Genomic DNA, 15,156 nt, shown 5'->3' with positions numbered 1-15,156 from the left:
AAAATCAAAAGAAATTAGGTTTTCCCAAATCCATTAAACCTGACTTCTTCAGGGCTTTGGGAGAAAATAACTATTACCGAGTTATGAGTGGTATACATCAGGGTGTCTACTGACCCTGGAAAACCTGGAAAACCTGGAAATATCAGGGAATTTTGTAATCAGGGAAAAATTAGGGAATTTTTTAAAAAATCAGGGAATTTTTGTTAGGTAGGTTGTAGTTGGCAATACGTTTTTTGTTTATTGATCAGCTTGCATTGACGTGGCATCATGTGAATCCCCTCCCATTTTTATTTTTGAATGGCAAATAACGAACAGTTCCCACGTCAAAATTTTTTTATTTACCATGGGATTCGGAAGTGGCATCAAATCACGTGATACAAACTGGTTCAAGATGGTCTGTTATCCTGCTGACATGACGTGCTGCAGCATGTGCTTCCCACGTTCAGATTATACTGATAGTTGCATTTAATTTTAAGTATTTATGGATGCCCTTAACGTAAACTGGAAATTTTTGTTAGCGTTGAAAATACATATCACAGACACTTTTGGTGAAGATTCACCATCGTTGCTAGAAATTGGTAGCTGTGGGCTTCATACGGTCCATGGTGCTTTCAAAACTGGAATTTCTGTTACACAATGGGACGTTTTTAGTTTTTTGAAGCACAGTTACTATTAATTTGTTTAAGCACATATCTGCAAGGAGGGCAGATTACATTAGAATAACTGGATCAGAGCTTTTTCCCAAGAAATTTTGTGCAATCAGATGGAATACTGCAGTTGCTGAGCGTGCCATGAAAACGTTACCCCACCTAAAGAAATTTGTTAGTGAAGTTTCTATTTCATCTCTCTCTTTCAGTGTAGTGAAATGTGCTCTTGAAGATAATCTTCTAAAAGTAAAATTGACATTCTTCCATTTTTTGGCATCAGAGCTGAAATTGTTTCTCACAATGTTCCAAAGTGAAGCACCCGTGGCACCTTTTCTCTATGATTCACTGGTTTTATTAGCTTTGGCAGGAAAATTTTGAAACCAGAAGTACTAAAGAGCTTTAGGGAGAAACGCAATGTATCTCGATTGGATGTAGATAACCAGGAAAATCTATTGACTGCAAACAATATCAAGTTGGGTTATGCAGTATGCCATGCCATCAAGAAAGAGAAAGTACCAGAAAAGTCTGTCCTGTTACAGAAAAATGATAGGACTTGTCTAAAGGTTATGGTAAAAAAACTTCAAGACAAAAGTACCCTGAAGTACAATCTTACCAAGGGAATTTCCTGCTTATGTCCGTCTGTGGCTTTAAATTCGGGTGTGAGGAAACAGCGTGTGAAGTACAGTTTAGAATGTTGTCTTCAAAACAGGTGGCTATGAGGACAAGAAGCTGATAACATTGAGTGATCATATCAGTTGCTATGTTCCTTGCAAGATTCTGCAGCACTGTTCTCGTCTTTTTCTCGAGAAGACGGGCGCCTTGATCACTTGTGGATGCTCATTCTTAAGGCATATACAGTAGCTTCCAAAACAGGCCTTCTAAAGTTTGTGAGGATGGTGTTTGTACTTTCCCATGGAAATGCATCATTGGAAAGAGGATTTTCAGTGAATTCTAATCAGCTGACTGAAAACTTGCAGGAAGAAATACTGATCGCACAAAGACAGATGTATGACTTTGTTCAACATTCTGGAGGTGTAGAGCAGTATGTAAGAAATGCTAGTTGTAGGCGTAAGGAAGCCCTGCAAACAAAACAAAAAGAAAAGGAAGCTACAGACAAGAAGAAGGCAGAAAAAAGAAGAGTTGAAGAGGAGATCAAGGCATTGCAGTTGAAGAAGGCTCGAATGTTGGATTTGGCTCGTTCTGAAGTAAGTGCAATAGACGCAAAAGTTGAGTCACTGCGAAATTGATGGGAGCTTCCTTTTACTAATTTTTTTTGCAAAAGGAAGTGTGTGAAATATTTGTAGCAGCATGTTTTATTTGCCATCAATTGAGTCACTTTGGCCACGTTTGGAAGAAGGTAATTTTTTTACTAATTTAAGTAAGTTGAAATACTTTGAAACCCGTCAATGTAATATTATGCAATTTTTTTCAGTTTCTTGGAATGTCGTAATTGTGTTAAAGAAAACCTGGAAAAATTCAGTTTTAGACCTGGAAAACCTGGAAAAATCAGGGAATTTAATTTACTAGATCTGGTAGACACCCTGTATACTTAAAATTAAACGGGTTTGAGATGGCTAAATATAAACTGTAAATCCAAGATTTCATTGTTTCAGTGCATGCTCGGACGTTAAACCGACATACAAATTTTCCTTTACGTTCATAAAAAACCCATTAAGATATGAATTATTTAGAAGAAAAAAATTATTGTAAATAATAAAATATGGTTACGTTTTTAATTAATTTTTAAAAATTTGTAAAAGACTAAATATTATAAGCTAAATAAGTGAAGATGCTACTCCCTTAAATATTGTAGTGGTGTGATAGTGCAGAATGTGAGACGGCGTAGACTCCACCTCATACCCGGCCTCAACTGAGCCAGGGCGTGCACCCTGGATGACGGGCCCCTGCGCCGTGCTTGCAGGCGGGGACTAGCGCCGCTCTTGCCCTGTGAGGGCCAGGTTATCGCGGAGATAGCGGCGCGGGGCGTGCACCCTGGATGACGGGCCCCTGCGCCGTGCTTGCAGGCGGGGACTAGCGCCGCTCTTGCCCTGTGAGGGCCAGGTTATCGCGGAGATAGCGGCGCGGGGCGTGCACCCTGGATGACGGGCCCCTGCGCCGTGCTTGCAGGCGGGGACTAGCGCCGCTCTTGCCCTGTGAGGGCCAGGTTATCGCGGAGATAGCGGCGCGGGGCGTGCACCCTGGATGACGGGCCCCTGCGCCGTGCTTGCAGGCGGGGACTAGCGCCGCTCTTGCCCTGTGAGGGCCAGGTTATCGCGGAGATAGCGGCGCGGGGCGTGCACCCTGGATGACGGGCCCCTGCGCCGTGCTTGCAGGCGGGGACTAGCGCCGCTCTTGCCCTGTGAGGGCCAGGTTATCGCGGAGATAGCGGCGCGGGGCGTGCACCCTGGATGACGGGCCCCTGCGCCGTGCTTGCAGGCGGGGACTAGCGCCGCTCTTGCCCTGTGAGGGCCAGGTTATCGCGGAGATAGCGGCGCGGGGCGTGCACCCTGGATGACGGGCCCCTGCGCCGTGCTTGCAGGCGGGGACTAGCGCCGCTCTTGCCCTGTGAGGGCCAGGTTATCGCGGAGATAGCGGCGCGGGGCGTGCACCCTGGATGACGGGCCCCTGCGCCGTGCTTGCAGGCGGGGACTAGCGCCGCTCTTGCCCTGTGAGGGCCAGGTTATCGCGGAGATAGCGGCGCGGGGCGTGCACCCTGGATGACGGGCCCCTGCGCCGTGCTTGCAGGCGGGGACTAGCGCCGCTCTTGCCCTGTGAGGGCCAGGTTATCGCGGAGATAGCGGCGCGGGGGGTGCTTCTGGGAGGCCCCTCGTCCCGGCCGCCAGTCATACGTACTGATGTATGCTCTTAAGAAATATTGTATTATTTTAATAAGGACACAGTATATGAATTGGGGTTTAATCCCCCGCCTACCTGGGTACACATACGGTGATACACAGGAACAAGAGTATTGACAGTAGCTAGTTCATAAAGTATCAGCCGGTTTTTTAATCTGTTTAAAAACGTTTTAATTTATTAGGTACAACACTATAATTCATGTAAAATATATTAAATAATATTTGTAAGGTAGGCCTAAGGGCCTTAATTATTTTTTTCTTATTGTGAGATTAGAACACACACAATTGAAGTGAAATATTTTTCGGTAGCATTAATTTTCATTTAAATTTTAATGAAAAATTACTTAATAGGACACGCTGATTTTGTCATCTTCCATTATTCTCATGTAAAGTTAAACAAACAAATGTGTAGAGACACACGTAAAGTACGTTCACACCTGTCCATTTCGTGGCTCGAACTGTTCCGAATTCGCTGCCAGCTCGTGCAACTGCTGCAGCACATATTCTAAGATAAAAACGCGCGGAAAGATGTCAAGGTCTCCAAGCTACATTAAATATACTTAGTGTGAACAGTTTGTTAGTTTTGTTTAGCTACATTAAAAATACTATAAAATAATGACAGTTGGTTACTTTAAATTAGCCACATTTTAAATTGATAATTTCTAACCAAACATTACAATAATTTTACAATATTTTGAATGTAGCTAATCTAACTGACCATTCCCACGATATCACACATTTTCAATATTAATCGTTAACATAAAATTGTAAACTAAAAAAAAATTAGGAATTTAATTTTTTTATTTACAGTAAAGTGGTTTTACTTCAGGATTACTTAGTTTTAACCAATCAACATAAAATTTCTAAATATAATTTAAAATTCAAATTCAAGACGTGTTTATTTTAGGTAAACATAAAGAGAAAAATCGAGGAGTAAAGAAACCGAACATGCATGAACGCGGACTGAGAATGGACAATTGTGAATCTTAGATTTCCCTCAAGTAGTGTGCTCGTTCTACGATGTGCAACTGTGTCTAGCCTCAAGCAGGGCTCCGTTTGTAAAAACTGCTGCGTTTCTGTTCCATCACTAAGATTCTGGAATACGGCCCGCGAGTTAGGTTACGGTCGTATCCCGATATGGCAGTGCTTATTCACTAACTTATCCCGCACGTATTTGGAATACAGCCCAGTGTGAATTTACTCAATTCTCGCTATTTGTTTTGTCATCGCTACTTTGTGACTGGTCGTTTAGAGCGGTATTGCAAGACGTTCGGGTAAGGTAGCGTATGAGCACTGCCTTATTAGGATACAACCGTAACTTATACTCTCAGGCCGTTATTCCAGAACGTGTACGAACTGGAATACCAGTAAGGGAACAAAAACAACTGTGTTAATAAACGGCGCCCTGCGCAAGGCTAGAGAATAGTTCTAACGCAATGCAGCGCACGTTTGGCAACCATACACGTGTTACGGTAAAAATATTGGCGATAGCAATACCATCGCACGAATTAAATGGTGTTTTAATTTTCTCTAGTACTTTTTATGCTGTGATTATTGACCGTTAAAGAGTACAAAATGTTTTCCAGAATAGTTTCACTACCGTCAGTTGCGGATCCAGAGGTTCACCTCGGAGGGGGCACTCTAGGATTTCAGAATAACCAGAGAAAAATGTCTTAAAATTACTAAATTTGTATTTAATCTACTCACTCTACACAACATCCAACCACCAGATTTTATGTTTCTACAGGAAATTCATTAATTATATTAAAATATTTTATTGGTTTCAGAATCAATCATTTGTGTCGGCAATACTAATGTAGCAGACAACTGTTTTTTTTTGGGCCGGGGGGGGGGGGCACTTGCACCTGGTGCCCCCTTTGGATCCGCCACTGACTACCATAAAGTTTCATGTGGTAACACCAATATTTTTGGTACTTTCCCCGATATTCACGAAATCAAATACGTTAGGATTCAATTGGGGCCAAACGCGGGTCCGCCGTCTGGACGAAACCGACGAGAAAGTGAGCTCTGCGCATGCGCGTAATTCGTGCACCGACATATCGGCAACGGATAGGACACCAAAATCCGTGCCATAAAAAAATGAGGGCCCTATCGTGCACTTTAAATACTGTTAGGGTACAGGTGTGGCATATTCAACATCTAAACCCTTATTATTGTCTCTTATTAGTCTCGACTTTGAATATAGATACTGTATAGAAGTCGCCAGCCCAGGTTAAAATTTCTAATACGGTTTTGAGGTAGTTGGTTAATTCACCGCCGCAATCGCCACCATCTCTAGGGCATCGACTTGTGGTGGTCCCTAGCGGACAAGTGTCGAACTCTTCAAACACCCCTTCCCCCTCCTGTTGAACGACGTTGAGCTGCAGTGAATGATGGATGAGGGGTGCGGGGAATGACAGCGGGCGACAGTGCTGCGCTCTAACGTGTAAATAACAACTAAGACGATACAGGGCGTTACGGCAGCGCACTGCAGCGGTGAAGTTCCCAAGCTGCTCATCATACGCTTCTGAAAAACGTAGAGTAAATCCTATTCACTCGCGACTTCTATACAGTATATATATTCAAAGGTCTCGAGGAACGTCTGAGAACTTGTTAGAGCTGCGAGGTGGCAGGCTGCAGCCCGGGACACGGCGCGGCGCGGCGGGCTGCCTACCAGCGCAGGGGCTCTCGCGGCTGCGGGGACTTGCTATTCCGGACCCGCAGCGCAGTCCTGGCGGGGCAAGGACCGGCTGTTGACCCTCGCCTCGCGGCGTCGCCCCGGGTCGTACCACGTGCGGGCTCCTGCGCAGGACATGCACTCCGCAGATAACACTACAGCCCTGTGTAAGAGGAGTGCCACTCAAACCGTACTGCCCGACGGTATGCTGTCCACAAGGGGTCAGATTTTTTTGACGTGACAACGTCTAATAAATCGATGAACGCCGGCTGCACGCACGAAAAAGTGTCCCACTACGGATGTCCCACTACGGATGTATCCTGTTTGCTCATTGTACGCATGCTCTCTTCATGCTCATTGTACGCATGCGTGGCATCTCTCTTCCACTTGATTGGAACAACCATCGATTTGACTTTTCAATCATATTTTCGTCGTTTGAATTATTAATATTATGTAATTTAACGATCGTCCACCGATTTTCAGCACAATCGGTACGGTTATTTAAAAGCAATGTTGAAAAAATACGTTTTGAACCAACAATGGTGTTTTACAGTTACACATATGTAGTAATTCAAATTACACCCGGGATCTTTTGCACAATGTTTTAAAAAATATTGTAACACATTATAAATAAGTTTGGTGTATTTGGGATGCGTATTTGTTATAAAATCGTGTTAATATTATTCCCCTACCGTGAACAAAATTTTTATAAACATATATATAACATCTGAAACTAAATTATTTTAGTATGGCCTCGTGGGCGTGTGGTTAGCGTACCTAGACTAAAAATTGTCGGTTGGAAATCCGGCTGCTGCGAAAAAATTTTTTGTACTTGTAAAAATAAATACAGCGCACGCAACATTTCAAAAGTAATAAATATATTTGAATTAATGAATGCAAATAAAAGTAAATTTATTAATTCAATTGCACATTTCATTTCACTCCTTTGTATCCATAAAAAATAGTGATAATTCAATAAAAATGATTTAATTTTATTCATAAAAGTATGCAGAGGTAGATTTTATCATGCAAAAGATAGAACAATTTAAAAAAAATTCTTCCTCAAATAATATAATATTTTTAATGCCTAAATGGTTTGGTTGCAAAAACCTTTTACGGCTCAATCTCAGGCCGAATATGATATTTCCTTTTCTTCTCGATCAATCATTTCATCAATGTTTTGTTATGACGTTGTCACGTTAAACTATCGTCCGTAAACCGACTTTACAGACAGCCAATTTTTTTTTGACGTGACAACGTCTAATAAATCGATGAACGCCGGCTGCACGCACGAAAAAGTGTCCCGTAACGCACATTGTCCCGTTACGCTCATTGTACGCTTGCGCCGCATCTGTCTCTCTCCCACTCGATTGGAACTACCATCGATTTGACTTTTTCGAGGCACATTAAACTTGAAACACTCCCATTCGTTTCCTGCATTTCCTATCATCGTCCTATCATTAACAGAATAACACAGATTGGAAGAAGTTAAATAGCAAACATGTATAAAAGTTATAGTTAAAATAATCTCTTAGTTAAAGTAATAAAAATATTTGAAAAAATGAGTGCAAATAAAAGTAAATTCATCAATTAAATTGTAGATTTCATTTCACTCCTTCTTTGTATCCTTACAAAATAGTAATAATTCAATAAAAATGATTCAATTTTATTCATAAAAGTATGCAATCATTTCATCAATGTTTTGTTATGACGTTGTCACGTTAAACTATCGTCCGTAACCGACTTTACAGACAACCGATTATTTTTAGACTGCATTGCTCCATCTTTTTCCGACAATATTACACTTCTTCGCAAACTAATCACCCCGATTTTTGGGCAATGTTGAATGGTTACATATCAAGCCATTTTCGAGTTGAATAAGTAGTTTTGGGCTTTGGCTCTTCATGCATAGGGAAGTAAGATAAATACTAAGTTTAGCATGACGGTGTTGGTAATAGGTGCTACTAAGTGACTGCAATGTGATGTTTGTTGGTAGGTGGTGCAGCTATCTGAGCACAGTGTGGTGGTGTTGGCAGGTGGTGCAGCTGTCTGAATGCAGTCTGGTGGTGTTGGCAGGTGTTTCAGCTGTATGAGTGCAATGTGGTGGTGTTGGCAGGTGGTGGGCATGAAGCAGTACCTGGTTAAGCCTCGCATGGCCGACATCAACGAGAACGTGCTATCGGAGCAACTTGTGGCGCAGTCCTCACTCACCGAGGACCTGGTGAAGACCGGAGTGCCGCTCGAGTCCGCCATCCAGCAGGTAACATTGCCTTTCTGTACCTCATTTACTTCCAGAATATCCTGTATCCTGCAGCTTGTGCACCTGCTGTACATCATGTAGCTTGTGCACCTCCTGTACATCATGTAGCTTGTGCACCTCCTGTATATCCTGTACCTTGTGCATTTCCTGTATATCATGTAGCTTGTGCATCTCCTGTATATCATGTAGCTTGTGCACCTTCCTTTAGTGCAAGTGGTTTGATTGTATCACTGCACAAGCCTGGGTGCCCAATGTAGGTATGTTCGTTTATGGTACAGTTACGTAGTTTACCTAAAAAAAAATAATTAAAAAAGAAACACCTGGCCAGATATAAAGTTGGGGGTCAACTTGATGACTTGTTGAACCACTTACACGAAACATATCGCTGCCAACCATGAATCAGTATAATGCTGCTTTTCTCTTATTTTTTTTACTAAGTTCTAAAGTGTTTTTTGTGTCTGTTAAAATGTCTAGAATGGGACAATATGAATAATTTTTAGTCGATAAAGTATAGAAAATAATAAATTAGGAATATACGTAGAGCGAGCCGGTTGGTTTTTGTAACGTACACCCTTGAAGTCCGTATACTACTGCCTCGCGCATAGAGGCGACTGGGGTAATTGCTGCACTTGCCAATGTCGTCCTTGGCGCTTTCTTGTCTGAGTACGAAGCTCTAGCTTCATTGGCGGTATTCTCTGCCTCAAACACCAGTTTCTTGGAATTTTAAAAGGCGTGTTCGTGGAAATATCTCAGTTTATGTTACACGAGCGTAATTCAGTGATGCAGGAATTCACATGAAGCTTTCATTTTACTTTCTTCGCCGCGAAATTTATAATACTGCCTTTAAAATAAATTGTTTTAAATATTGAAATTAAATCATTTTTTTACCCCAGAAGAACATGCAATATTAATGCAACAACCAACTGAATCTTGTTTTTCGGACTTAAAAAAAAGCTCCTTAAAATTCAATTTGCAACCGGACATCAATTAAATATATAGTTATGTTGCTGAATGAAAAGTGTTCCACTGAATAAGCTCCGCTGTAGGTAGTTGTACCAGCCAAATTCGTGGACTGGAAGTAAAGTAAAACTCGCTGATATTGTGAAAGCTTGCCTGGATTTGTCATGGGAACGACAGTGGGAACTTGTAGCCTGGGAATTGTGTCGTGTCAAGGATGGTCACATTGTATCAAAACTCCGTGAGATATTAAAAAAATATTATTTTTTTCAGCAACGTGCTAAAGATGTCGCCAATCTTACTACAGTATCGTGCTCTGAACTTGCCATTGATAAGGGCACAGACTTGCTGTACTCGGTATCTTGTTCTGCTGGCGGAATGGCGTGTGTTCAATCACAGTTTATTTCTTCCTCACCACGTTTTCGCCGACAGTAAGCAGAGAGTCGCTCAAGTGTAAACAAGAGCCAGTTTTGGATGTTGAAACTCGTGGCCAGTAACTGTTTTTCCCCCGTTCCCCCCCCCCCCTCCCGAAAATGGAATTTTCTATCGTGTCTTGTGTTATAGTCGTGGGGAGGGGGAGTGAATACATCTGCTGGAGCTAAGTCGGCACTGTGCAGAACAAACGACTCTCGAGTCCTCCAGTAATTGTAATACACTGCGCGAATGCAACTTCCTTAGCCAATGGGGTCCTCATCGATCGTGGTCGCCCATTTGGCGGAGGTCATGGGTTTTTAACCCAAAAGCCGTAGCATACACAGGTTACCCAAGTGGCAGGACTCCATGCGGAACCTGTTAAAAACTACTTTAGTTCATCGTGTGGGGGTCACTCATTCATTTAGAGATACAATTTGAAACTTGTGCAGTGCTTAATTTTTTAAGATTCGACATAAAGGATTGTTTGGAATAAGTTTTTGCTCTGTCTTGTTTTAGTTAGAAAGTCCACATGGCCGTAATACAGGGAAATTATTTTTTCGGGCACTTGAAACGGCCCCCCCCCCCCCCCCCCCCCCCATCTCTGGCACTTTAGGAGACTAATGGCGGACGTAGAAGCTAAGAAACTAATATATTTTTTTTCTCCCCATTTCCCCTGGAACAAAAAAAAAGTTAATTTTACCAGCAAGATGGGGTCAAAGAGAGGCCGGGAGAAACTTGCGAGATGAGCGTCACGACTTCCGTCAGCCGTCATGGAGCATGGCTCTCGCTCGTCCTGATTGGCTCGGCGGGAGCCGCGTAGTTCCTGGTTCGACTTAATGTAAGCCATTGCTAGAGACCTGCAAAATTCGCGGCTTCATTCGGTGATAGGCTAGAATTCACACACACGTACCTCTTAGATATTTTTGCTATTGGCTTACTGTTCATCTGGACGAATCTCAACCAGTTATAAACCCTCGACCAAAGAAGGATCGAATCACAGACAAACCAGCTGAGACGACTTACAAGTCGGCAGCCAACGAACTTGCGTTATTTGTCCGAGTGTACAGGGGTGTGTGCAGTCTATCCTGAAAGCCATCGAAACCGCTAATTTTGCAGGTCTCTAGCCATTGCTAAGCACATGTATGTCTGTAGAAGAAAACTATACAAAAAACCCAAAAGAAAAAAACACAAATTAAGCAAAAAATTGCTGTTTCAACAGGATATAAACACCACTTAATATTCCATAACAGGAATATGGTCAAAAAACAAAGAAAAACAAAGAAAAATGGACTAAGAGAACGAAAAAAAAAACCCACAAATGATGTCAGCACAAAAATATTTAACCCAAAAGATAAAAAGACGCTTGGCGGAGGACACACACCCCATACAAGCCGGCACAGCGGCGAACCATCCCTGTATCTGCCTGCAGTGATTTAGGAGATCGGGGAAGGCGCCGGCAGTGCTGATAGTCTCAGGGCTCAGGACACAGCCAACTGTCTGGTCAGCTGAGAGTGGTAAAGGGGCTGAGGCGGCGACTATTCTGGGTTGGTGGCCCCAGCCGCTGGTCATTGCCGAAGCACTAATACCTTTGAATATTCAAAGCTAATACCCTCCCGATCTAACAAAAGGGAGCGATCCCCAACAGTTCTGTTTTCTTAAAAGCTCTGGAATGTTTATTAAAGCGAACTGGAATGTCACTCCCACCCTACCCTATTAGGGCGCACATATGGGAGGTGACCGTGAGAATGCCGGCCGTAAGGTCGGAATAATCTGCAGTGAATTATAAAACAGAGATCATGATGTGTGTTTTCTGGACTGCACGTGGTTTAGTTGTGGAGGATGAGGTGTGCGTAAAAAAGCTAAATAAACATAGGCTCACTATTAAATAACACCAGGAAACATTGACTGCGTACAGTATATTTCCCTCGCGGTAGTTTTGCCTTGCAGAGCGGGCAGTATATAATAATTTGGAACTGTTTCCCACTTAAATAGAGGATATTTTTAAGCGCATGGAGACTAGTGGTTTCGAATTTAATTAACAACTGTTGCGAGCAAGGGCGTATTCGGAAAGGAATGGAGGATTAATGATACAGTTGCTCCCCTTCCAAAGGGCGTGAAACACAAGTCAATAAGCAAGGGGTTGTGTAAAAAAAAAATATTAACCAACCCCTACAACCTAGTGTTAGAATATTTTTTAATACACCTATGTTTTTTTCCTTTGTTTATTTTCGTGCTGCACTACTGAACTTTCTCCCTATGTGAAAAATACCAACCCGCCTGCCTTCTCTTGTGAGCTGGTTACGCCCTTGTTGGTGGAGCTGGCAGACGACTCCAGCCGTCAGGAGGCTTGATATATGTATATATACCTACATAAATATATCTACATACATATGTATATATGTGTACGTATTTATATATACATATATAATATGTATAATATTTGTACGTATTTATATATGTATATATTTATATATATATTTATATATATATATTATATATATGTGTATATATGTATATATTTTTTAATATATGTATATATTTATATGTATATATATGTATTTATATATGTATATTTATATAAACAATAACAAGTTGAAGAGACGCGCGGTTTATAAGCGTGACATGTTACCCGTGACGAAACAAAAATACGTAAGCCATTAAACCCGAGAGAAAAAAATGGATTTGAAAATTGCAGCAAGTATCTTTTTGTTGCGTCACTAAATATGTACATGTCGCCATGCGACATACTCATATTTTAAGGTCCCTGTCATATCGAGGCAGGCAAGCTGTTTGCAAGCACAGTAGGGACTCGTGCGGCGCTAGCGTTCCTGCTCAGGCAAACTATAAAACGTTTGATTACGTTAAAAAAAAATTAGGGAAGTTAGTAAACGATTTGTGACTCGTAAATTTACCACGGCGTCCATTCGCCAACTTGTAAGTTAAGCTCAAGGTCGGTAGCATGGCTACTGACCTTAAAGATATTTAAGAGCTATTCATTATGCCGTAATGGTGACATTATTGCGCATTATATTGTCTTTAACTTAATGGCTGGCTTGAAGGTGTCGTTAACTCGCTACTGACCTTAAGAGGCCACTCCAGTGTTTCAGGGGCACTACGCAACCCGCGTTAACATCATAAGATTCAATGCTATTTTCATTTTGCTTATAACTAATTAACCAATATAGATTTCTAAATGATGCTTTCTTGATATGTAAGACAACGATGCTCTTATCAAAGCCCCTTTCTTCAAAAACGTGCATAAATTATGGTTTTATACTAATCTTTACTAATATGCATAAGTGTATTGTCTAGGTTTGAACCATAATTTATGCACGTTTTTGAAGAAAGGGGCTTTGATAAGAGCATCGTTGTCTTACATATCAAGAAAGCATCATTTCGAAATCTATATTAGTTAATTAGTTATAAGCAAAATGAAAATAGCATTGAATCTTATGAGGTTAACGCGGGTTGCGTAGTGCCCCTGAAACACTGGAGTGGCCTCTTAACTCTCGAGATAAAATGGCGGACTGAAGAAAGAAAATGTACGAAAATGAGGTTAAGTAAGACATGAAACACAAAATTACAAAATTCTACGAAAATATCATCCAGGAGTTTATCATGTACCTCATAATTGCTAAATTTTTAAAATAGAGCTAAGTGTAAAATCAGGATAATATTTTTTGATGTAATAACATTCTATTATATAATTGTTTTTAGCACAGCTAAAATAGGTGACAGATATTTTCATATGAAACATCTCATTAATGGATTTTTTTATATTGATGTGCCTATGTGTTAACTTAATTACAAGCATAAAAAACTACGGGCCTATAACAATCACGATTGTTTTGATATATTTTCACAAGAGAATTTCTAGCGATAAAACGTAACTTGTGAAAAAACTTTAAATTATTCGCAGATAAAAAAAATGATGTGTGGCTGTGTCATGCACACGGCCATGTTTTGTACGTGAAAAAGTGTACGTAACATTTTCTATACAAAATACAAAATACGCTTCTTTTATGTATGTTATAATCATGTTTGAACACTAAGAATTCCTTCAGGTTTCCATGTTTTGTTTATGATAGCAACTATTTCCGTTCGTCGGGTTCAGGCAAGAAATCAAGTCAACAAATAATTACCGTGTTATAACTTCATGAATTGTAGATCTGTGATACGAAAAATACGACACAAATGGCCTCTCCAACCGTATACGATCTCTGTATTTGGATTTGGATTTTTGACGCGTATAGGCCGATATTATATATTTTTGATTATATATATATATATTTTATTTTAATGCCATATATATTCGCTGTAACTATTTTACACTAATGTTTTATATATGCAATCGATAGATTTTTACGAGATCTGACGATTGAAACCTAAACGAACATCGTAGCTTCTCCGAGTCAAAAATTATACTAAATGGAAATCTCGAAAAGCAGCAAAATGACCTCAAAATGGCGGCGCTTCCCCCTCCACCGCGCGCGATGCGTCACAGTCCTCACTTAATCGTAACGAATTCTTTGATCCTTTAGCTATCCAGTGGCGCAATTAAATTTCGGTTGGAGATGATAGATATGTAGCTGCAACACCAAGCTGTATCCCCCGATATTATCATCATTCGTTTTTTGAATTGGCTCCCACTATGGAAGCAGTTTTAAAGACGCATAAACATCAAAAGTTAAGTTTTACAAACGGTCTATTTTTAATGCAATTCAAAAAATTTAATTACTTGCTTTAAAGTGTTTCAAAACAATTCAGACTTTTATTGAACTAAATAAAACCAATTATAAATTCTCGAAACGAAGTGTTCTCGAGGATAATAAAATATAAAGTGCTATTTTTTTGACGTGAAACGTCTAATAAATCGATGAACGCCGGCTGCACGCACGAAAAAGTGTCCCGTTACGCACATTGTACCGTCACGCTGTGTCCCGTTATGCTCATTGTACGCTTGCGCCGCATCTATCTCTCTTCCACTCGATTGGAACAACTATCGATTTGACTTTTTCGAGGCACATTAAACTTGAAACACTCCCATTCGTTTCCTACTTTTCCTATCATCGTCCTATCCTTAACAGATTAACACAGATTGGAAGAAGTTAAATAATAAACATGTATAAAAGTTATAGTTAAAATAATCTCTTCGTTAAAGTAATAAACATATTTGAAAAAATGAGTGCAAATAAAAGTAAATTTATCAATTAAATTGTAGATTTCATTTCACTCCTTCTTTGTATCCATACAAAATAGTGATTATTCAATAAAATTGATTCAATTTTATTCATAAAAGTATGCAATCATTTCATCAATGTTTTGTTATGACGTTGTCACGTTAAA

At 40.6% G+C, this 15,156-nt stretch overlaps 1 protein-coding gene across 10 annotated transcripts in view; it reads left to right on the top strand.

Annotated features, from left to right (window-relative positions):
* LOC134528383 (RNA-binding protein fusilli) overlaps positions 1-15,156 on the top strand; it is a 326,528-nt gene that overhangs the window by 158,606 nt on the left and 152,766 nt on the right. For 7 of the 10 annotated variants that reach the window (XM_063361967.1, XM_063361964.1, XM_063361963.1 and 4 more), the window contains one exon: positions 8,296-8,439. The exons of the other annotated variants lie outside the window; for them this stretch is intronic. In XM_063361967.1, the coding sequence (XP_063218037.1) occupies positions 8,296-8,439 (144 nt within the window). The remainder of the gene's footprint in view (positions 1-8,295; positions 8,440-15,156) is intronic. 10 annotated transcript variants of the gene reach the window in all.

Source organism: Bacillus rossius, chromosome 1, assembly GCF_032445375.1.
Source record: "Bacillus rossius redtenbacheri isolate Brsri chromosome 1, Brsri_v3, whole genome shotgun sequence".
In the NCBI taxonomy this organism is placed as follows: domain Eukaryota; kingdom Metazoa; phylum Arthropoda; class Insecta; order Phasmatodea; family Bacillidae; genus Bacillus; species Bacillus rossius.
Note: the sequence above shows the minus strand (reverse complement) of the source record. Positions and strands in the feature narration are given on the sequence as shown.